General features: G+C 42.2%; 1 protein-coding gene across 1 annotated transcript in view; it reads left to right on the forward strand.

Annotated features, from left to right (window-relative positions):
- The window catches only part of IFNLR1 (interferon, lambda receptor 1), a 44,754-nt gene that overhangs the window by 16,962 nt on the left and 3,090 nt on the right, over nt 1-24,702 (forward strand). The window contains exons 3-6 of the mRNA XM_006883655.1: nt 9,623-9,807; nt 12,443-12,585; nt 23,007-23,166; nt 23,817-23,944. Coding sequence (XP_006883717.1) covers nt 9,623-9,807; nt 12,443-12,585; nt 23,007-23,166; nt 23,817-23,944 — 616 coding nt within the window. The remainder of the gene's footprint in view (nt 1-9,622; nt 9,808-12,442; nt 12,586-23,006; nt 23,167-23,816; nt 23,945-24,702) is intronic.

Genomic DNA, 24,702 nt, shown 5'->3' on the forward strand with positions numbered 1-24,702 from the left:
CATTTTGAGTTGAATGATCATATATTACTCTGGAGATGAAAAGGTGAGGAAAAATGGAGCTGCTTTCATAGTTAAAAAAGTCATTGCTAGATCCATCTTGAAGTACAATATTGTGAGTGACAGGATAATATCCATACGCATACAAGGAAGTCCAGTGAATACCACTATTATTCAGATATATGCACCAACAACCAGAGCCAAGGAAGAGGAGATAGAAGATTTTTACCAATTTTTATAATCGGAGATCAATCAAACATGCAATCAAGATGCATTGATAATAATGGGTGACTGGAATGCGAAAGTTGGGAACAGAGAAGAAGATTCAGTAGTTGGAAAACATGGATTCGGTGACAGTAATGGAACTGGAGAAAGAATGATTGAATTTTGCACAATCAATGACTTATTCATAGCAAATACATTTTTGTGCCGTCAAGCTTCAGCACTGGAAAAATCCTTGGTAAAGGACCAAAGACGGATAAGTTCCAGGCTGAAACCTGAGTGTAGCAAATACGTTTTTTGAGAGACATAAATGCAGGTTATATACTTGGATTTCACCTGATGGTATGCATAGGAATCAGATCGATTAATATAGGTTGTAGATATAGTTAATCTTATTCTTGTGTAGTCTATCAAGTGAAGCCCATCTGTATGTCACTGTTAATGTTTTTTTTTTAAAAGGTATCTGCAATGAATAAATAATTGATTATACAGGCCTCAAGATTTGAGGAAAACTTATAAACAACCTGTGTTATGCAGATAACACAACTTTACTTACAGAAGGTGAAGAGTACTTGAAGCCCTTGCTTTAGAAAAATCTAGGACTGTTGTCTTCAGTATGAATTACAACAAGAAAGCAAAAATCCTCACCACTGGACCAATAGACAATATCAAGACAGATCAAGAAAAGACTGAAGTAAACAAATTAATTTTGCGTACATCTATAATCAACACCAGTGGTAACAGCAGTCAAGAAATCAAAAGACTGAAGCAAGGACAGTCTGCTGGCAAAGGCCTCTCCAAAATTCTCAAGAGTAGGGATGTCAGTTTAAAGACTAAGGTGTTCCCAATCCAAGTCATAGTATCTTCAGTTGCTTCCTATGTATCTGAAAGTTGGACAGTGAATAAGGATGATGGAGAGTCCATGCCTTTGTTTTGTGGTATTAGAAAGAGCGCTGGAAATCCCATGGACTGGCAAAAGAATAAACAAGTCTGTCTTGGAGGAAGTACAATCAGGATACTCCTTAGAGGCAAGGATGGTGAAACTTCATCCCACATACTTTGGACATATTGTCAGGAAGGACTAGTCCTTGGGAAAAGATATTATGCTAGGAAATAAGGATAGTCAGAAAAAGAGAGGAAAAACCTCAACAAGATGAATTGACACAGTGACTATAACAATGGGCTCATTAGGATGGTGTAGGATAGGGCAAGATTCAGGTCTATCGTTCATAGTGTTACTGTGAATCATAGTCAACTCAATGGCATCTAACAAAAGCATCTTCTCAAATATTACTTATACCCCATATTCTATCGCTTTTCTATATAACATGTTGTTTTTGTTGTTGTTGTTGTGTGCCGTTGAGTCAGAATCCACTCATAGCTGACCCTCCAGTGGGTTTTCAGGGGCAGTAAATCCATGAGAGGAGATTGCCCATTCTTCTACTGCAGAGCAGTTGGTGTCTTTGGGATTGCAGCTCAACTTCTTACCATTAGGCCACAATTTCCAGAATAGTTTCCACTTAATTAGGTTTAAAGATTCCCTCGGGCAATCTTTCCAGTTCTTATCCAACCCCAGAAGCTCTAGAAAGTCTGAATTCCATGAGAAGTTTAAGTTCTATTTTATATTTGTCTCTTTGGGGACAAAAGCAAGATTGTTTATCAGGTTCCCTTTGACTTGACAGACCTTAAATACCAGAGTATATCCTTTCTGAGATCATTGAAACCTCTTTTTAACTGTTATTTAGGTGAAACTTTATAGTGCAAATTGGTTTTCCATATAATTTTTATACACTCTGTTTCTTGATGCTGATTACAGTTCCCCCCAGTGTGGCAGCACTGTTCCCACTTCCTCCCTCTGCTTCTTCCTGTTTCAGTTCTTCCTTTTTTTCTTACCCCATATGCTTTCTGAACTTTAACCCTGGACAAGTGCTGCCCTTTTGATCTCACAAGGCTGGTTGTTCCAAGGAGTGGACACCTCCCTGGTGTTATTGTTCGCCTTATAGGCATGTGTATCCTGTGACTGAAAGTTGAGTCATGGGGCTGAAGGTGAGTCCAGGATATGAAGGTGTCGGCAGGCCATAGTCTCAGGGGCCCTTGCCAATCTCTATCAGAGCAATAATCTTGGTCTTTTTATGATGTCTAGTTTAGTTCCACATTTTTCTCCCACTCTACCCAGGAGCTGCTTTTGGGATCCCTTTCAGAGTCATCTTCTGCTCAAATTCTCAGCCCCTTAGTTTCTATTTTAGAATCACAAATGCTTCAAGGAGAAAAAAGCTGACAAATGCACTCTCAAAGTTCTTTGTTCTCTCTACCTCTGGACTTCAGAATCCTGAAATCTTCACTCCCTGCAGTTTCTTCACTGCTATCACATGTTGTGTTGTTGTTATGTACCATCAAGTCACCTGCGACTCATAGCGACCCTATATACAACAGTCCTAAACCCTGCTCTATCCTGTGCCAATCTGTCTCCAACACATCCTCACTACCCCAGTCACTGAATCAAACCATCTCATCAAAGGTCTTCCTCTCCTATGCTGTCCCTCTACCCTCCCAAGCATAACATGTCTCTCCAAGTACTGGTCCTTCCTTGCAACATGTCCAAAGTATGTCAGACAAAGCCCCAGAATCCTTGCCTCCAAGGAGCAGCCTGATTTAACCCTCTCTAGGATGAACCTGTTCGTTTTCTTAGCAGTCCATGGTATATTCAATACTCTTCTCCAATACCACGGCTCAAAGGCATCAATTCTCCTATCATCCCTAGTCATTGTCTAGCTAACTGATGCATAGCAAGTGATTGCAAAGACCATGGCTTGGATCAGGTGCACCTTAGTCTCTAGACTGACATCATACTCTTCAGTACTTTGAAGAGGTCTCTGACTGCAGATTTTCCCAATGCATACATCTTTTCATTTCCTAGCTGATGGTGCCAAGAGTATTGATTGTGGAGGCAAGCAGACTGAAGCTGTCACATGGACTTTAAAAAAAAACTAAAAACCAACCCATACAACATTCTGTCTTTCTGTATAATCAGGTCACATACAAACTGCCTTATCTACTGGAAATGTAAATCTAGTTGTTTTTTTGTTTGTTTGATTTTGGGTTTTTTTAAAAATTTATTATTAATTTCAACAAAAATTTACAGAGACTTTGAATTTCCATTCATTCATTGTTGGACTTTTCTCCCCTCCCAACCCTCCCCCCTAGTACACTACCCTCTTGGAAAAGTAAAAGAAAAATTCTTTCATTGTTTTACAATCCCTCCCCACTCAGGTCTACTCCACTATACAGCCTTTGCTCTGGACTCCTATCATGACAAAAATACCTAATAATTTCCCCTCTTAAACAGTTTTCTTCCTCATCTGTTTCAATGCAATATACATTATTGAACCCATCTTTCTCAGTCTCCCCACCGACCCTGATGTCAGTCCTGTTTTACAACAGTGGCACCATGCAGTATTTGTCCTTTTGTGATTAAGATACTTCACTCAGCATAGTGTCCTCCAGGGTCACCCATTCTGAATAATATTGCATGAGTTCCTTGTTTTTCAATGCAGCATAGTATTCCATTGTGTGAATATACCACAGCTTCTCTGTACATTTGTTTGTTGATGGGCACTTAGGTTGTTTCCAACTCCTTGCTATTGTGAACAAAGCCGCAATATGGGTTCCAGTTTCTCCGCAACCTCACCAGCATTTGTTGTTTGCTATTCTGTTAAATTTTGCAATTCTAAAAAAAAATTTTGCAATTCTGACTGAGGTGAGATGATAGTTGTTTTGGTAGATCTAATTTTAAGTTCTTGCCTTGTCAGGTCAGACTAAGGGTGTTACCCTCAATTTTTTTTAAAATCATGAATTAATTTTTAATTTGTTTGCATTTTCCCATCTCAGTCCACTAATGTCATGAATTATACATTGCAATAGGAAATTAGTTGAGGAGTGTTTATATTTTTTCTGTTCTCTGGAAGAGTTTCATAAGTTTGAAATGTTTTGGTTCTTGAACAGTTGTTAAAACCTACCTCTTTAATTGTCTATGACTGGATTCGTATTTCTGAGAAGATTTTGAGCTACTACTTCAATTTATTTAATGGTACAGAACACTTCGGGTATCCTTTCTTCTTTATCATTTTAGTGATTTGCATCATTATCATTTATATATTATATACTTTTTTTTATTCAAAGAAGAAGTATATAATATATAAAACCCTTTTTAGTCGGCAGTATGATGCTGGAAACCAGTATGAAAGTCATCTACAGGAGCTAGTCCTGCAGAAGCTGTTGGCGGGATTGGTGAGCAGTAGGGTAGAATGTTGATTCACTAAAGGAAGCAAGGTGATGTGATAAGGCCTCCTATTTAAAAACCCGTGTTTTTTGTCAAATATTCTTCTAAGCAGTATGGCCCTGGTCTGTGAATTTCTGTACAGAGATAACTTGTGCTTGCTGTGATGCTAAACACTGTGACACTGATGTGACAAATGTGATAATGGTTACCCATGGTGGACAGTGTTTGGTGGAGTTCCCTGATTAAAACAGCTTGGAAGCAGGAGTGGCATCCACTTCCAAAATGGCTTGCCTCCAGAAACTCTATGAACAGTGCTCAGCTCTTTCATTCAAAGGATCACTATGAGTCGTCTACAACTCGACGGCACCTAACAACAACAATGGCCTGGGTTAGGCACACCTTAATCTCCAGACTGACATCATTGCTTGTCAGAACTCTGGAGAGGTTTCTGACTGCACACTATCCCAATGCAGTTATTCATCTTTTGATTTCCTGGCTGCTGATACTAAGAGTGTTGATTGTGGAGCCAAATAAACTAAAGCTGTTAACAATCTCAATCTCTTCACCATCTATCATGATGCTGCCAATTTCCCAGTGGGGAGAATCTTTGTCTTCTTGATGTTGAGCTACAATCCATCGTGAAGACTGCAGTCCTTGACCTTCTGCAGCAAGCGCTTCAGGTCCTCTCCTTAGTTTCAGCAAGCAAGGTTGTGCCACCTGCATAATGCAATTTGTTGATGAGTCTTCCTCCAATCTTGATGCCACATTTCTCCTCATAAAGCCCAGGTTCCTGCATGATCTGTTCTGCATATAAATTGAAAAGGTATGGAGGACAGTACACATCCCTGGCATACACCATTTCCTGTTTGAACCATGCAGTGTTTTCTTCCTCTATTCTGATGACTGCCTCACAGTCGAAGTATAGGTTTTGCTCAAGCACAGTCAAATGTTCTGGAATTCCCATTCTTCTCAGTTAACCACAGTTGTAATCCAGATAGACATTCCTCTGGTACTCTCTACTTTCAGCCAAGATCCATCTAACATTAGCTATAATATACCTAGTACCACAGCCTCTTCTAAACCCAGCTGTACATCTGGCATTTCCCTGTTGGTGTGTTGTTCCAGTTGTTTTTGTATAATCTTCAGCTTAATCTTGCTTGCATGTGATATTAATGATATTGTTCATTAATTTCCGAATTCTGTCAGGTGACCTTTCTTTGGAATGGGAACAAATATAGATTTCTTCCAATCAGTTGGCCAGGTGGTTGTCCTCCAGATTTCTTAGCACAACTTGGTGAGAGCATCCAGGGCAACATCTGTTTGTTGAAATATGTCAACTGGTACGATGTCAAATCCTGGGGCCTTGTTTTTTGCCAGTTCTTTAAGAGCAGCTTGAACTTTTTCCTTTGTGACCCCAGGCTTTCACTCATACGCTGTTTCATGAAATTCTGATGTATATAGATACTGTGAGTCACAGGTGACGCAACAGCGCATAACAGCAACAGACTTGCTAGCACAGGGTTACCGCAGACTTTTGATTTGTAAAAAGTGCAACATCTGCACAATAAAATGAAGCAGCAAAAATCTGTGTATAGTTATGTACATAGACAGTTGTGAATCTCCTTTCTATGATCGTAGATGGTTTCTATTGCTTTGCGTGTTCCATGATTTCACGTGAAAGGATTGGTATAGTCTGTACTCTTTTGCATCGAGCTTCTTTTTTGCTCAGCAGAGTTTTTTAAAACTCATCCTTGCTATATGTACTATGATGCATTCCTTTCTTTCCCTAGTAATGTTCCACCTTTAGCTGTATTGTTGTTGTGGTTGTTGGGTGCCATCAAGTCAGCTCCACTCGTGTCCTAGAGCCAAGTCCTGAGCCCTCCTCACGGTCTGCTGTGCTCAAGGCTATTGTAACAGTCACTGCTTCAGTCTATCTTATTAAGGCTCTTTCTCTCCTTCACCAACTCCCCATTTTTCTAAGCAAAATGTCTTTTCCCAGGAACTGGTCCCTTTGGTCCCTTCTAAGAACACAGACGTCAATATCACTGTGTTAAGTACCATTAAGCTGCCATATGTACAACAGAATGGAACTCTGCCTGAGCCTGTATTCTGTAACAGTTCGTTTATCCCTTTGTTCATTTATGGATTTTAGGTTGTTTCCAATTTATAGCAAAAATGGCTGTGAGTATAGTATTTGTGATCATCACAGACAGGTGTCTTCCTCCTTTGAACTTCAGTGATCTCAGGAAACAAGTGCATTTTCCCTCTGACACGCAATAGTATCCAGCACTATACTTGGTGTATAACAAGTACTTTAGATAAAGGTAAACAATCAGTCACAAAATGGGCACAGGATATGAACAGACACTTCAAAGAAGACATTCAGATGGCGAACAAACACATGAAGAAATGTTCAAAATCCCTAGATCTAAGAGAGATGCAAATCAAAACAACTATGAGATATCATCCCAACCCAGTAACAGTAGCAAAATTCAACAGAGCGGCAAACAACAAATGCTGGTGAGATTGTGGAGAAACTGGAACCCTTTATTCTTTGTTGGTGGAAGCATCAAATGTTGCAGCCACTCTGGAAGGCAGTATGGGTGCTTTCTCAAAAAGTTGAAATTACAAATACCATTTGATCCAACAACTGGAAATACCCCCTAAAGAAATCAGAATTGCCACCCAAGTAGATATATGCACACTTAATGTTTATTGCTGCATTGTTCACAGTAGCAAGGAGATGGAAACAACCCAAGTGCCCATCAACAAATAAATGGATCAAAAAGCTGTGATATAGTCACACAATGTAATATTATACAGCACTGAAAAACAAAGAGCTCATGAACTATTATACAAAATAGGTGACCCTGGAGGAATTATGTTGAGTGAATTATCTCAATCACAAAAGGACAAATACTGCACACTGCCACTGTTTTAAAACAGGACAGGAACTCTGGTGGCAGAATGCTACACTGCAATCCTGAAGGCGCATGGTTCAAATCCACCAGATGTTCCTCTGGAGAAGGAGGGGCAATCTCCTTCTGTGCCGATAGGGTCAGATTTGATGGTACGCAACAAGGGGGAAGAAAATACAAACAAACCAAAAACCCAACCCAAAACAATATACAATTAAAAAAAAAATCATGCTTTTCAAAAGAAATAAATAAATAAAATAGGACAGACATGGGGTTTGGGGTGAAACTAAGAAAAGAGGAGGTAATGTATACTGCACTGAAACAGATGAGGGAAAGAACTGTTTAAAAGGAATATATAATTAGGTATGATTTGCATGACAACAGTCCAGAATAAGAGCTGCATAGCAAAATGGAGTGGGGTTGGGGGGGGAATTGTGCAACAATGAAAGAATTTTTTTTTTTCAAAGAGAAAAGCAGACTGAGGTGTGGGCAGGGAAGAAAATGTGCAACAATGAATGAATGGAAATCTAAGTTCTCTATAACCTTTCATTAAAATCTCAATTAAAAGAAAAAAATTTAAAATAATATCCCATTGACTGTCAAAATGACAAGTATGCCTCACAGAAAGTACAACCAGGGTGTTTCGTAGAGGCAAGGATGGTGAAACTTCATCTCACATACTTTAGGCATGTTTTTAGGAGGGTCTATTCTTCTAGGAGAATAAACAGGTTAGTCCTGGTGAAACCAGGCTCCTCCTTGGAGGCAAAGATTCTGAGGTTTCGTCTGACATACTTTGGACATGTTGCAAGGAGGTCCTTGGAGAGGGACATCATGCTTGGGAGGTTGGAGGGACAGAGCAGGAGAGGAGATCCTTGATGAGATGGGTTGATTCAGTCGCTGAGGCAATAGGGAAGGTGTATCAGAAACAATACAATTGGCACAGGATAGAGCAGGGTTTCGGGCTTTTGTAAATAGGGTACCTATGAGTCGCCGGCAACTCAATGGCATTTAGTAACAACAACAATTCTGGGCTTTATGAGGAGGCATGTCTCAGGATTGGAGGAAGACTCATCAACAACCTGCGTTATGCAGATGAAACAGTCTTGCTTGCTGAAACTGACTGTAGTCTTCAATATGGACTGAAGCTCAGTATCAAGAAGACAACGATTCTCACCACTGCCCAATTGGCACCACCAGGATAGATGGAGAAGAGATTAAGGTTGTTAGCAATTATAGCTTGCTAGGCTCCACAGTCAACACTCTTAGCACCAGCAGTCAGGAACTCAAAAGACGAATTTTACAAGGAACATCTGCTGTTAGAGACCTCTCCAGAGTACTAAGAAGCAATGATGTTATTCTAGAGACTAAGGTGAGCCTGATTTAGGCCATGGCCTTCATAATTACTTGTTATGTGTCAGAGAGTTGGACAATGACTAAGGATGACAGAAGAATTGATGCCTTGAGTTCTGGTGCTGGAAAAGAGTCTTGAGCATACCAAGGACTGCCAAGAAAATAAATAGGCTTGTCTTGGAGTGGGTGAAATCAAGTTTCTCCTTGGAGGCTAGAATTTTGAAGCTCTGTCTCACATACTTTGGGTACATGACCACGAGGGACTGGTCCTTGGAGGACTTCATACCCGGAATGGCGGAGAGACAGTGCAGAAGAAGAGCCTGGATGAGATGGATTGACACAGTAACTGGGGCAATGGAGATAGTGATAGTGGCTCAGGGCAGGGCAGACTTGAGAGCTGTTGTACATTGGATCGCTATGAGTCACAGGCAACTCAATGGCACAGGAGAGGACAGGGTGCAGATCTATTCGTAGGGTTGCTATAGGTTATAGTTAACTCAGTGACATCTAACAACAGCAACCATAAGTCCCTGGATGACTAAACAGTTTGCAAAAATGGTTTCTCGTCCTAGCAATGTGTCCTGTTACTACAACAGCCATGCCAGAGTCATTGTTACTGTATTTACAGATGAGAAGACCGAGACCTGGGGGGAAAGATTTATCTCAGGTTTCAGAGCTAGTGAGGAGCAGATAGGATTCTCACCGTGTCTCTCTGGCTCCAGAGCCTAAACTGCTGCCTCAGCCAATGACCCTCAGGCCACATGGACGAATAAGCAATCATATGATCTCTAAGTGTCCTTCTCCTAGCCCTAAAAGGCTGAGTTCATGACTCAAGCTCTCCTGTGTCCTTCTTCAGCTCCTCGAACCCCATGCACTGGCAAAAAGTGAAGAAGTGTGCAGGAACCACAGAGCTGGTGTGTTCCCTGATATGTGTGAAGAATCAGGACCTGTTCAACAAGTTCAAGGGCCGTGTGAGGGCAGTTTCTTCCAGTGTCCGGTCCCCCTGGGTGGAGTCCAAGAGCCTGGATTACCTTTCTGAAGGTGAGTCTGTGGGTAAGGGGTTGAACAGGGAGGCTTTCTATCCAGGAACTTAGCTCAATGGCACTCCTGTCTGGGACCTCTCTCACTTCCCCAGAGCAGAGGGCCACTTTCTGAAGCAGCATTGGTGGTATGACCTCTTTATTGGGGCGCTGTGGGAGTTCCAGCCCTCCAGCCCCAGCAATTCAGCTGGTACCATGGAGTTGGAGGTGTGGAAAGGCAAATGTTCATGTGTTTCCTAGCAAGTCATGCCACACACGGCTTCCTTCTTTTTCCAGTTGCTTACCTTCTCTCTTGAAGGCTTTCTGTTTCGGTTGCAAGAATAGTTTCAGTGCACCATAGAAACTGCGGTGCAATCAGGGAGAGGATGAGAATGGATGGAAGAGAAAATCCTTTATTCGTGAATGACTCCCTTTCGTTCCGTGATCACCAGTGTTACCATTAGGTGACGGAAGCACACTTTTCCCCCCTCCCAGTTTATTTTTTTCCTCTGATGGTCTAGTGATAAAAAACTGAGCTGCAATTTCAAATGCACAACTGCTCCATAAGAGAAGGCTGGGCTGTCTCCTCCCATATAATTTATTGCCCTAAACACTTGCTAGGAGGGTAAGCTATGGGTTGGTTCCAATTTGACAGCACATAAAAATAACTATTTACAACAAACCAATGAGATTCAGTCATCTCTCCTTTAAAAAATAAAGTATTAAAAGTAAAGCAAGGCTCATAGAAGCTAACTAACTTGCCTAGACACACAGTTATACTAAGTGGAAAAAACAGGATACGAATTTCAATCTTTTTGACCTTGGATAAGAAGACATGGGACCTGACTTAAAAGTAGAGGAAGGAAAAAAACCAGGAGTGGATAGATACGCAGGGACTGCCCTCATGGAGATTCCGTTTTAAGTTGCAGTCTTAGGTTTCTCAAATAGTTTGCAGGTGAAGTAGGACCTGAAGGGAGGAAAGGGAAAGATTGAAGAATGGTAGGAGAGAACGATAGGGAATAAAGAAGGGATTATTTGATTTGCATGGAAAGGAGGTAGCATATTGTTCCTTAGTTTTGCATAGTATTCCATTGTGTGAACTACAATTTCTCAATCCATTTGTTTGTTGATGGGCATTTGGGCTGTTCCCGTTTTCTTCCTATTGTAAGTAATACTGCCATGAACATAGATGTACCTATCTCCATTTGTGTCTCAGTTCTAATTTCCTTGGGGATATATTCCTATTAGTGGAATGGCTGGGTCACATGGGATTTCTATGTCCAGCTTTTTGACGAAATGCCAAACTGCCTCTCAGAATGGTTGTACCATTTTATAATCCTGCCAGAAGTGCATGAGAGTTCCAATGTTTCCACATCTTCTCCAACTTATATTGTTAGCTGTCCTGTTAAACTTTGCCATTGCTACTGGCTTGAGATGGTATTTCGTTGTTGTTTTGATTTGCATCTCTCTGATTCTCAGTGATTTTGAGCATTTCTTCATGTGTTTGTTGGCCATCCAAACATCTTCCTCGATGAAAAGTCTTCATGTCTTTTGCCCATTTTGGTGTTTGGTTTTTTGTTTTTTTTTTTAATTTCAATGAACATCTACATAGATTTCGGACTTCCATTCATTCATTGTTACACTTTTCTCCCCCTCCCACCCCCACCCCCAGTTCGCTCCTCTCCTTGAAAAGCAAAAGAAACACTCCTTCATTGGTACACAATCCCCCTGTACACCCCCACCCCCACCCCAAGTATACTCCACTCTGCAACCCTCATTCCGGACTCTTATGATAATCATAATGCACTAAAGTATATTATTTTAAACTATTCTCTCCCTCATCAGCTTTAATGCCGTAAACATAATTTATCCAGTTTTTCCTTGTGGGAGTCTTGAGGAATAGTATTCTGTAAACTTTTGTTATGAGACCCCTGTCTGAGATGTCATTGCCAACTGGTTTTTCCCCCAGTTAGTGAGTTTTATTTTCACTCTATTGGAAAAAGGTTTTGATGCACACAGGGACTTAATTTTTAGATGGCCCCTTTCATTAATTTTATCTTCTGGTTATAAGAAGCTGAATTTTGCCAACACAGGTGAGCTTGGGAAGGGATTCTTACCTTGAGCATTCAAATAAGAAAGTATGGTGCAGTACAAACCTTAATTTTGGTCTTGTGAGACCTTAAGTTGAGGGACCAGCCAAGCCTACCTGAAGTTCTGACCAGCAGAACTCTAAGATAATAAATTCATGATATTTGAAAAAGCCTACAAATGTGTGGCAATTTGTCACACAACACTCGTAGTAGTAGTAGTAGTAGTAGTAGTAGTAGTAGTAAAAATAAAGAAGACAGATAGGTAGGATTCTAACAGGTCAAAAATCAGCGAAGAGAATCCCAAATAGAAAGAACAGCACAAGTAAAGACAGGTTATTTCACTTGTCTAAGCCTGAAGTCCTGGTTCTCTAAAATTACATGTAACATCTCCCTCTGTCCCTGTGAAGCTTAAGTAAAATGACTAAGTGATGTACTAATTCCGATGTCTCTTTGCTCTTCCCAGGAGAGCTCTCTGGGCTGGGTGAGGAGTAGGCCTGCCTTGTGTCTATCAGGATAGACAGTGGGACCCTACAGGATAACTGATTGGTCCGATTCTGTTTCTGCCAGTGGTGCCGGCGCCACCCACCCTTGTTTTCAAGCACAAGGAGGAGATGCTGAGCGTCAATGCCACGTACCAGCTGCCACAGTGTATGCCCTTGATCGATCTAAAGTACGAAGTGTGTTTCTGGAAGGAGGGGACTAGGAACAAGGTGAGAGACCACTGTCCTGTGCCCTGAGTGGACTCATCCACCACTCACTGAAAGTTGGTGCCCCTACCTTCCCAGCCTGCTCCCTGCACACCTTTCTCAGGATGCCTTACCCACTTACCCACCCCTATTCCTGGCAGTCACCCCTGCTCAAATCCCAGCTCAGCTGACGTAGGCACATCTCAGAGGCTGGTGTCTGAGGGGGTATCATGGGAAACAAATGAAGCCAAAGTCCCCTCACTGGAGACCCAACAACCCCAGCAGTGAGCCCTGAATGCTGTGCCTTGCCTGTGTCCTGCCCCGTGCTCCTCCCCAGAGATCCCAACCAGTCTTTCCTGCCCCTGTGTTGGCTGGGCAACATGATAATAGCCTTTGTTTATGAAACTTCCCTCCTTTTTTTCTCCAATAAAATCTGGCTCATGTGGAGGGAACCTACTTGCCCAGTCATCAGATTCATTATGGAATAATCAGAAAATACAATTAAGCTCCAAAAAGAAAATAAAAAGTAGCCAGAGATAACCCCTAGTGCCCTGGTGTGTATTCAATTCCATACTTGTGTTTTCTTCTCTTCTCTCCCTCTCCCTCTCCTTTCTCTCTCTCTTTCTCTCCATGTGTATGAGAGTGTCCATGCTGTGTTATGTTTATAGTAATCATTGTTGTTAGGTACTAGTAGAGTACGATTCATAGAAACCCTATGAACAATTGTCCTACCTGTGCCACCCTCATAATCTCTGACACACACAAGCCCATTCTGCAGTCACTGTGTCAAGCAACCTGGTTGAGGGTTTTCCTCTCCTTCATATTCCCTCCGCCTTTCCAAGCATAATGTCCTTCTCCAAATAGACTCTCTTAGCAACATGCCCAAAGTATATGAGACAGAGCTTTGTCATTCTTGCCTCTGAGAAGCACTCTGGCTGCACCTTCTCCAAGACATATCTGTTTGTTCTTTTGGTAGTCTATGGGATATTTAGAGCTCTTCTCCAACACTACAGCTTATAATTTTTTTTCTTCTGTCATCCTTATTCATTGCCCAGCTCTCAGCAGGATAGTAAGTGATTGAAAAGACTATGGTCTGAATCAGGCACACCTTAGTCCTCATACTAGCATCATTGTGTTTACGGTAGAGTTCAGCAAACTTTTTAGAAAGGTTCAAATACTGAATATTTTCAGTTTGCCGGGCCAGATGCTCTCCATCATTCTGCTCACCTCTGCTGTTGTATCATGAAAGTAGCTGTAGACTAAATAGAAATAAGTTAACATGGTGATCCAACTGAATGTGGAAATTATCAAGCAATATCATTTATATCACATGCTAGCAAAATACTTCTGAAAATCATTAAAAAACAGCTGGAACAGTACATCTATAGGGAATTGCCGGAAGTTTAAGCAGGATTTAGAAGAGACCATGGCACCAGGAATATCATTGCTGATGTCAGATGGATCCTGACTGAAAGTAAGGAATACCAGAAGAATGTCTGTTTGTGCTTTATGGACTATGCAAAGGCATTTGACTGTGTGGATCATGACAAGTTGTGGCTGACATTGAGAAGAATGGGAATCCCAGAGCACTTGATTGTGCTTATGAGGAACCTATGCCTGGACGAGGCTGTTGTGCGAATGGAGCAGGGAAGCACTGCATGGTTTGGAATTGGGAAGGAAGTGCGTCAGGATGTATTCTGTCTCCATACCTGTTCAATCTATATGCTGAATAAATTATCCAAGAAGCTGGACTCTATGAAGAGTGTGGTATCAGGATTGGAGGGAGACTCATCAATAACCTGCATTATGCAGATGACACCTTGCTTGCTGAAAGTAAAGGGGAGTTGAAGCCCTTGTTGCAGAAGATCAAGGAATGCAGCCTTCAGTATGAATTGTATCTCAGTATGAAGAAAATAAAGATTCTTACCACTGGACCAATAAACAGTGTCATGATGGATGGAGAGGAGATTCTTCATCTTACTTGGATCCACAATTTTGGATCCTTGGTACGAGCAGTCAGGAAATAAGGAGACACATTGCAGTGGGAAAATCTGCAGATAGGGACCTTTCCAAATTATTGAGTAGTGATGTCAGTTTGAAGACTAAAGTGCATCTTTTTTTCAGGCCATGGTCTTTCCAGTTACTAGTTATGCATTCGAGGACTGGACAATAAATAAGGATGACAGAAAAAGAATTGATGCCTTTGAGCTGTGGTGTTAGAGAAGAGCACTGAATATTCCATGGACAGCCAAGAAAACAAATAGGTATGTTTTGGAGAAGGTGCAGCCAGAGTGCTCTTTGGAGGCAAGAATGATGAGGCTTTGCCTCACATACTTTGGGCATATTGCTAGGAGGTACGATTCCTTGGAGATGGACATGATGTTGGGAAGGCTGGCGGTTCAGCAAAGGAGAGGAAGACCCTCAACCAGGTGGATTGACAAGGTGACTGCGGCTATGGGCTCTTGTGTATCAGGAAGTGTGAGGATGGCACAGGGCAGGACTGATTTCAAATCTTTTGTTCACAGGGTTGCTATGAGTTGTACTAGACTCAGTGGCACCTAACAACAACAACATACTCAACAAGATTACACTGCCAGCCAAAGGCATGCAATTCAAATCTGTGAGCTGCTCTGTGAGAGAAAGATTGGCATTCGCTTCCTGTGCAATTTACAACCTCTGAAAACCTGCTGGAGTGTCAGCAATGAGTTGGTTCTGACTCAAAGGTACATAACAACAATATGTTTATGATGGATTGACATAGTGAGTGTAATAACCGGCTCACACATACCAGAGATCATAATTTCCAGTATTTTTCTTTGAATCATAGTCAACTTGATGGCACCTAACAGTGACAACTTGCTATGCATCAGAATGCCAGACAATGACTATGGATGATAGAAGGAGAATTGATGCCTTTGAGCTGTGGTGCTGGAGAAGAATATTGAGTATACCACAGACTGCTAGAACAAATAGATTCGTCATGGAGAGGGTGAAACCAGGCTGCTCCTTGGAGGCAAGGATTCTGAAGCTTCATCTGATATACTTTGGGCATGTTGCATGGAGGGATGAGTCCTTGGAGAGGGATGTCATGCTTGGGAGGGTGGAGGGACAGCGCAAGAGAGGAAAACTCTTGATGAAATGAATTGGCTCAGAGACTAGGCTAACGGGGTTGGTGTGTTGGAGATGAGGTTGTCTCAGGATAGGGCAGGGTTCAGAGCTGTTGTACATAGGGTTGCTGTGAGTTGTAAGCGACTCGACAGCACTTAACAAACAACAGCAGGAACAATGTTCCAATAAAACTGCATTTGCAAAAAGAGATATAAGGCAGATCTGACCTGCAGACCATAGTTTGCTGATCTCTGATTTATGAAATCACAACAATTTAACTGTTTTCTAAGGAACTTGGGTTGCATAGTCTGTACTGCAAACTGAAAGATCAGAGATTTGAATCTACCAGCCACTCTGAGGGAGAAAGGTAGACAATCTCCTCTGATAAAATTTTACGAACTATTTTGTAGTATACTTTCTCAATGTGTTTTAAGCATCTTTAAAGTATTTTTCTGCATCATAATAGTATATGGCTGCATCAGATCCCATTGCACAGTCATCTGGACTTGTATGAAATATTAATCCCATCTTAGTGAACTTTAAGGACTTATCTATTTTTCTTTTATTTGGATCCACAATCAATACTCCTGGAAGCAGCAGTCAAGAAATCAAGCAACACATTGCATCTGGCAAATCTGCTGCAAAGGACTTCTTAAAGGTGCGAAAGAGCAAGAACGTCATGCTGAGGGCAGTGGTGTGCCTGATCCAAGTCATGGTATTTTCACAAACATATTTTCATGGTTTGTGTGCATGGGAAAATTGGACAATGAATAAGGGAAACAGAGGATTTGATGCCTTTGAATCATGGTGTTGGAAAAGAATATTGAATATCCCGTGGACTGTCAAAAGAACAGACAAACCTGTCTTGAAAGACACGTAACCAAATCCCTTCTTAAAAATAAGGATGTAGCATTGCTCATAATGTCTTATTCTCTATTCTTTTCAGAGTCACCTTCCTTTCACCTAGTCCAATGCACATTCTCTATGAATAGAGAAGTGGAAAGGAAGGGGGCATAGAGCTCTATAAATGAATGAGGGAAGAGCCAGTTTCTTTGTAAACTCCCATTCAGATCACAATTTTTTAAAAAGGTGAGAATGGTGAGACTTGGTCCGAATCATTTGGGCATGTGATCTAGTCCCTAGAGAAAGACTTATGCGTGAAAGCAGAGAATCTGTGAAAACGAGGAAGTTCTGCTGTGAGAACCCTTGACAGTGACCACATTAGTGGGCCTGTGTGCAGCAGAGAATGGGAGGATGGCACAGGGCTGCCGTCTGCTTCCTTGCCACTTTAGGACGGTGCCAACTCGAAGGGCCTGAACAGCACTAGGCTGTTAGATAAGTTCCTTGATCTTTCTGAAATGGAATTTACTCCAAATTTAATATGAGTAAACAGGTTTACACCTTCATAATAGAGAACTGCTAAAAGATAAAGCCTTTGGAAAATCTAGACAAGTCTTGAACATATCACATGGAAGTCTTTGGATGTGTACCTAATAAACACAACGTCCCTAGCACACAAGCACACACACACACACACATGCACACGCACACGCACACACACATGTGCACTCAACATTCATTCAGAAAGCATTTATAACTCATTGCCTCTTCCCTCCTGTACCATTTAGTTCAGGATCTGTTGTTGTTGTTAGGTGCCATTGAGTTGACTCATAGCAACTCTATGAACAACAGATCTGAACCCTGTTCTATCCTGTGCCATCCTCACACTTCCTGACACACTAGATCCCATTGTGGCAGTCACTGTGGCAGTCCACAGGGTTAAAGGTCTTTCTCTCCTTTGCTGAACCCGTCACCTTTACAAGCACAATGTCCCTCTCCAAGGAATAACTTCATCTAGCAACATGCCTGAAATATGTGAGACGAAGCTTTATTATCTTTGTCTACAAGGAGCATTCTGGCTGTGCTTTCTCCAAAATATATTTGTTCTTTTGGCAGTCCATGCATGGGTTGGTCAGCACTCTTCTCCAACACCACAGCTCAAAGGCATCAATTCTTCTTCTGTCATCCTTATTCCTTGTCTAACTCTCAGATACATAGCAAGCGATGGGAAAGATCATAGACTGAATCAGACATACTTAGTCCTCAAACTGACACCATTGCTCCTGAATAATTTGGAGTGGTCCCTGACTGCAAAATTTCCTGCAATACTCCTGATTTATCCTGATTTTATGACTGCTGGTACTAAGGGTGTTGTTTGTGCATCCAAGTAAGATGAAGTTGCTGACAATTTCAATCTTCTCTCCATCTATCCATCTATGATGTTGCCTCTTGGTCCAGAATTTTTTTCTTGAGATTGAGATGAAATTCATATTGAATGTTATATTCTTTGATCTTCTGCAACAAATGCGTCAAGTCCTCCTCACTTTCACCAGCAAGTAAGGTTATGTCACCTGCATAATTCTTTCTAGAGTTCAACTTCCTGGATAATTTGTTCAGCATACAGATTGAATAAGTATGGAAAGAAGATACAACCCTGATGCAGTCCTTTCTTAATTTTAAACTATGTAATGTTCCCCTGCTCTCTTCACACAACAGCATCTTGGTCAAGGTCTAGGTTTTGCATGAGTGCAATTAAATGTGCTGGGATTCCCATTCTCCTCAATGTTAGCCATAACATATTATGATCTACACAGTCAAATGCCTTTACATAGTCAATAAAGCACAAATAGATGTTCTTCTGGTATTCTTTACTGTCAGCCAGGATCTATCTAACATCAGTAATGATATCCCTAGTGTCATGGCCTCTTTTAAATCCTGCTTGAACTTCTGGCAGTTCCCTATCTATTTACTATTCTAGCAATTTTTAAATGAGCTTCAGTAGTTTTCTCCTTACATGTGATATTATTGGCATTGCTCCTCACATTCTATTGGATCACCTTTCTTGGGAATGGGGTAAAAATATGGATCTCTTCCAGTCAATCAGCCAGACAGCTCTCCTCCAAGTTGCCTGGCATATACTGATAAGTGCATCCAAGGCTGCATCTGTTAGTTGAAACATGTCAGTTGGTATCGCATCAATACCTGAGGCCTTGTTTTTTGCCAATGCCTTCAGTGCAGTTTCAATTTCCTCTTTCATTGCCATTGGTGCTTTATGACCTGATACTCTCTGAAATATGTCAGTGTTGACCAATTATTTTCATACAGTGACTCTGTATTATCTCCATCTTCTTTTGATGCTTCCTGACTCTTTCAACATATTGCCCATACAATCTTTCAGTATTTTGACTCAAGGCTTAAATTTGTTTTTTCCGTTTTCTTAGGTTGAGAAATGCAAAGCAAGTTATTCCCTTTTTATTCTCCAATTCCAGCTCCCTGCACATTCCATTATAATACTTCTCTTTGCCTTCTCAAGCTATCTTTGAAATCCTCTCTTCAGCTCTTTTACTTTGCTAGAGGATCAGCTATGAGTTGGTTCTAACTCAACAGCATACAATAACAAAAACAATGAATAGGGAAGTCCAAACAAGACTCAATACCTTTGAATTGTGGTGTTAGAGAAGTGTATTGAATGGATTGCCAAAAGAACAAAGCAAGCTGTTTTGGAGGAAATGCAACCAGAGTGCTTCATTTCACATACTTTTGACATGTTGTAAGAAGGGGCTCCTCTTTGGAACAAGACCTCATGCTGGGAAAGGAGGAGGATCAGAGAAAGACCTTCAACGAGATGGATTATCACAGTCTCGAGATGGATTATCATGGTCTTGAGATGCTGGAGATGTGATGAGGGTAGAGGATAGGACAAGGTTCATAGATGACTCCACCTCTCCGAACAACACCAGTAACCACATTAACTGAAGCTAAAGGAAACAGATGGCTTAATCTTAATTGTTGTTGTTGATTGTCTTCAAGTCGAGCATGACTCATAGTGACCCTATGAAAAAAAGAACTGAAGCCCCTCTGCAACTATCAACATTCAAAGTTCATAGAGTTTCTGGAGGCATGTTGTTTAGGAAGACGATGCCACTCCTACTTCCAAACCAGTCATAGTATGTTATTGTTGTTAGGTGCCATTGAGTCTCCTGTGATGTTTAGCAACCCTATGTATAGCAACTCTGAACCATTCCTTGTCCTGAGCCAGTCTCATTAATTCCAACACACCAGTCCTTGTTGCCCTAGTTACTCTAGGGTCTTCCTCTCCTGCGTTGTCCATCCACCCTTCCAAGTATGATGTCCTTCTCCGAGGGCCAATCTCTCCTGGCCACGTGCCCAAAGTAAGTGAGGCAGAGCTTCAAAAGCCTAACCTCCAAGGAGAGACTTGGTTTCACCCTCTCTAAGACAGACCTATTTGTTTACTTCTCAGTCCATGGTATGTCCAAGACTCTTCTCCAGCACAACAACTCAAACGCATCTATTCTTCTGTCATCCTTAGTCATTGTCCAACTCTCTGAAAGATAACAAGTAATTGAGAAGACCAAGGCCTGGATTAGGCACACCTTTGTATCTAGACTGACATTGTTGCTCTTCAGCACTCTGGAGAGGTCCATGACAGCAGATTTTCCCAATGCAATTCGTCTTTTGATTTCCTGACTGCTGGTATTAGGAGTGTTGATTGTGGATCCGAGCAAGGTGTAATTTCAACAACCTCAATCTCATTTCCATTTATTATGGTCTGCCAATGTGCCCAGTGGTGAGAATCTTTGTCTTTTTTTTTATTGAGATTTTAATGAAAAGTTGCACATTTTCCTCCCTGCCCCCCAGCCCCCAGTTCACTTTTCTCTTGGGGGAAAAAAAATCTTTGTTTTACAGTCTTCCCCTCTCCTCAGTCCATTTTACTGTGCAGCTCTTATTCTGGACTCTTGTCATGCCAATAATCCCTACAGTTCTCCCCGTCATCTGTTTCAGTGCTGTGTACATTATTTATCCCCTCTTTTCTTAGTTTTCCCCGACCCCATGTCAGTCCTGTTTTATAACAGTAGCATTATGCAGTATTTGTCCTTTTGTGACTGAGATATTTTACTCAGCTAATGTCCTCCACTGTCACCCATTTTATATAATATTTCATGAGTTCATTGTTTTTCAGTGTTGCATAATATTGCATTATGTATACCACAGCTTCTCTATCCATTCATTGTTGATGGGCACTTGGGTTGTTTCCAACTCTTTGCTATTGTGAACAAAGCAACAATAAACATTTATCTGTGCATATATGTGCTTGGGTGGCAGTTCTGGTTTCTTTAGAGTATATCCCCAGTAGTAGAATTGCTGGGTCAAATGGCATTTCTATTTCCAACCTTTTGAGAAAGTTCCATACTACCTTCCTATTTCCAACTTTTTGAGAAAGTTCCATACTACCTTCCAGAGTGGCTGCACCATTTTGTACTCCTACCAACAGTGAATAAGGGTTCCAGTTTCCCCCAACCTCACCAGCATTTATTATTTGCTGCTCTGTTGAATTTTGCTCTTGTTACTGGGGTGAGATGATATCTCATAGTTGTTTTGATTTGCATATCTCTTAGAGCTAGGGATTTTGACCATTTCTTCATGTGTTTGTTCACCATCTGAATGTCTTCTTTGGTGAAGTGTCTGTTCATATCCTGTGCCCGTTTTGCAATTGGGTTGTTTAACTTTATCTTGTTGTGGTGAATCTTTGTCTTCTTGATGTTGAGCTTCAATCCATATTGAAGAGCACAGTCCTTGGCCTTTTGCAGCAAGTGCTTCAGGTCTTCTTCAGTTTCAGCAAGCAGGGTTGTGTCATCTTCATATCATAGGTTGTTGATGAGTCTTCCACAAATCTTGATGCCACACTCCTCCTCATAACGCCCTGCTTCCTTAGTGATCTATTCTGCATATAGATTGAAAAGGTATGGAACAGGATGCATACCTAACACACTCCTTTCCTGATTTTGAACCATGTAGTGTTTCCTTTCTCTGTTCTGGGAACTGCTTCTTGGTCCAAGTATGTTGTTGTTATTGTTATGTGCTGTGAAGGCCCCTGCAACCTGTAGTGACCCTATGTATAATAGCCCTAACCCCCGCTCTGTCCTGTGCCAATCTCACTGTCTCCAACACACCTACCCCCATTACCCCAATCACTGAATCGATCCACCTCATAGAGGGTCTTCCTCTCCGGTGCTGTCCCTTCACCCTCCCAAGCATGACGTCCTTCTCCAAGGACTGGTCCCGCCTACAACATGTCCAAAGTATGTCTCATGAAACTTCAGAATCCTTGCCTCCAAGGAGCAGCCTGGTTAAACTTCTCCAAGATGAACCTGTTAGTTTTTTTAGCAGTCCATAGTATATTCAATACTCTTCTCCAACACCACAGCTCAAAGGCATCAATTCTCCTTCTATCCTCCCTAGTCATTATCCAGCTCTCTGATACATAGCAACTGATTGCAAAGACCATAGCCTGTATCAGGCATACCTTAGTCTCCAGAGTGACACCATTGCTCTTCAGTACTTTGGAGAGGTCCCTAACAGCAGACTTTTCCATAACAATACATCTTTTAATTTCCTGGCTAGTGGTGCCAAGAGTGTTGACTGTGGAGCCAAGCAAACTAAAGCTATTACAATCTTTATCTCTTACCATCCATCCTGATGCTGCCAACTGGCCCAGTGGTGAGAATCTTTGTCTTCTTGATAGTGAGCCTCAATCCATATTGAGGGCTGCAGTCCTTGACCCTCTGCAGCAAGCGCTTCAGGTCCTGCTCAGTTTCAGCAAGCAGGGTTGGTCCAAGTATAGGTTTGTATAAGCACAATCAAGTGTTCTGAGCTTCCCATTTTCCTCAAGGTTAGCCACAATTTATTGTAATCCACACAGTCAAAAACCTTAGCATAGTCAGTGAAACAAAGACCTTCTTCTGGTATTCTCTGCTTTCTGCCAAGATCCATCTGACCCATCAGCGTATTTAATATAAAAATTACTGGGCTGACTTAGCGGTTTTTCATTTATTCTTTGAAATCTGATCTGTATTCTACACTCTCAGCCTCATTTCAAATGCTTGATAGCCATTTGTGGTCAGTGGCTACTGTGTAGGACAGAGCTTTCATACTGAACAGGACAAGCCTCTACCTACATGACCTCTCTGTAGAGCGGAGCCTGAAATAGAAGCCTGGGGACTCTGCCCCTCAATATGAGGCAGCAAAGGGGAGGACAGGACCAGGGGCCTTGGTAGGGGTTCACATGGGAGGAACCCTGACAAGCAGAATTTCTTTGGAATGCAGGCAGCCTTTTCCTTCAACACTCAATTGAAAAACCAGGTAATGTCGGGAATTATTCCCTCAGGGTTGCTTGCTAATGCAGGGGGGAAGTAAAAAATGGTTGGGGACCCCAGTTATACCTTGCCTGCTGACGCTAGCTACCTTTCTCCAAACAGACAACATGTGCAGGCATTCCCTATGGCCAGCCAGTTCAGATCCCCCTCCAACCAGCCACAGGTGGACAGCACTGCCTCAGCGCCAGGACCATCTACACTTTCACCTCCCCTAGGTACAGTGAGTTCTCGAAGACCAGCTGCTTCTTCCTAGAGGCCCCAGGTGAGTACACAGTAGTGCAAAAGTGGGGCACTCTCCTCTTGACCCAGAAGCTCTGTAATATGGTAGTCAGTACGTAATTTGGTACTCATATGTAATCTTAAGGTGTGAGTTCAGAGACAGGCACTTCTGGGTTAAAATCCCACCTGTGCTACACTCAGTGTGTGTCATTGCACAGTCGACATGCCTTCCTGAGCCCTGGTTTCTACAATCTGTGCTTGTTTGCTTCTGTCACCTTGGCCCCCAGCCTGTGACGACCCCTTGCACAAATGGGACAAAACGCTGCGTGGTTCTGCACCATCCTCTTGATAGAATATGGAACTGAGCATTGTGACCCAAAAGTCCATTTTTAGAAGAAGGGCACTAAACCTGTCCTCTTAGTCTGGAATGTCTGCTCAAACCTTTTCCACACTCACACCTCCACTGACGGATGGTGGGGGCTGCACTTGAGGTGCATGACTGGGAGGTGAATTTGGGTCCCCTTTCAGGAAGGTACGATTTCCACCACTGACCCACCACTGCTCTCTGACGCCTGGGGAATGGACTTGTTCTAAGGAGAGTGGACTAGGATAGTGTCTGTGATGCTCTCAGCCCGGCATGTATGCAGGATGGGAGCTGTTGTTATGATTCTAATGAGACTTTTCCTTCCTCAGTTCTCCACTGGCCATTTCTGGTGCTGCTGCCACTTGCGCTGCTTGTGTTGATTGCCATGGGGAGCGTGATCCGGAAGAGACCCCACAGGGATTCCTGGTTCCAGCAGGCAAAGATGCCCCGGGCCTTGGTACAGTCAGCGTATGTGAGGACGTGGCAGAGAGGGAGGGCTGCTGAAGAATAAGGAAGAGGAACTAGGTTCACAGGGAGTGAAACTAGAATCTTAAGATGGTCAGGAAGGCAAAAGCTCTGCTCTCTTTGTGTCTAAGATTCCACCATTAGTAAGTCTTTCCTTTGGCACCAAATCAAAATAGCAAATGCTCTTGAAAGGGTGAAAAACTTCATAAGATGCTTTTCATGAAATAGCTTCATCTCTGCTAACAATTTGCCTGGTGTCCAAGGCAAAGCCCTTGGCCTTGGCATTCAGGAGAGATGGCTAGAATGGCGAGGGTGTGGCGGGTGGCACCAAAAGGGGAAGTCTAAAATTGGCCTAACCTGTGGTTCACAGTTTAACCTCAGCAACAACTCCTGGCTGTGGAGTCTGAACTGACTCATAGCTGATCCTCCAGGGGGGAGTTCAGAGGATGCATGCAGCGGGGGAGGAGACTTCCCATCTTTCTCTTGCAAAGCAGCTGGTGGATTTGAAACACAACTCCTTTCCCACTAGGCCGTCAGAGCTCCTTAAAGTTTAACCAATGAGCAGAAAGATCCTTACTTGTCCACTGGCTCACTTTGATCTGGGACCAGCTGGGGTAGGTGATTGTTGTTGTGTGCCATCAAGTCAGAACTGACACATGACCCTCCAGCAAGTTTTCAGAGGCAATAAAACATGTTGTTGTTGTTGTTGTTATGTGCCATCGAGTCACTTATGACTCATAGCGACCCTAT

This window comes from Elephantulus edwardii, unplaced genomic scaffold (assembly GCF_000299155.1).
Source record: "Elephantulus edwardii isolate Elephantulus edwardi_28Jun2011 unplaced genomic scaffold, EleEdw1.0 scaffold00028, whole genome shotgun sequence".
Taxonomy (NCBI): Eukaryota; Metazoa; Chordata; class Mammalia; order Macroscelidea; family Macroscelididae; genus Elephantulus; species Elephantulus edwardii.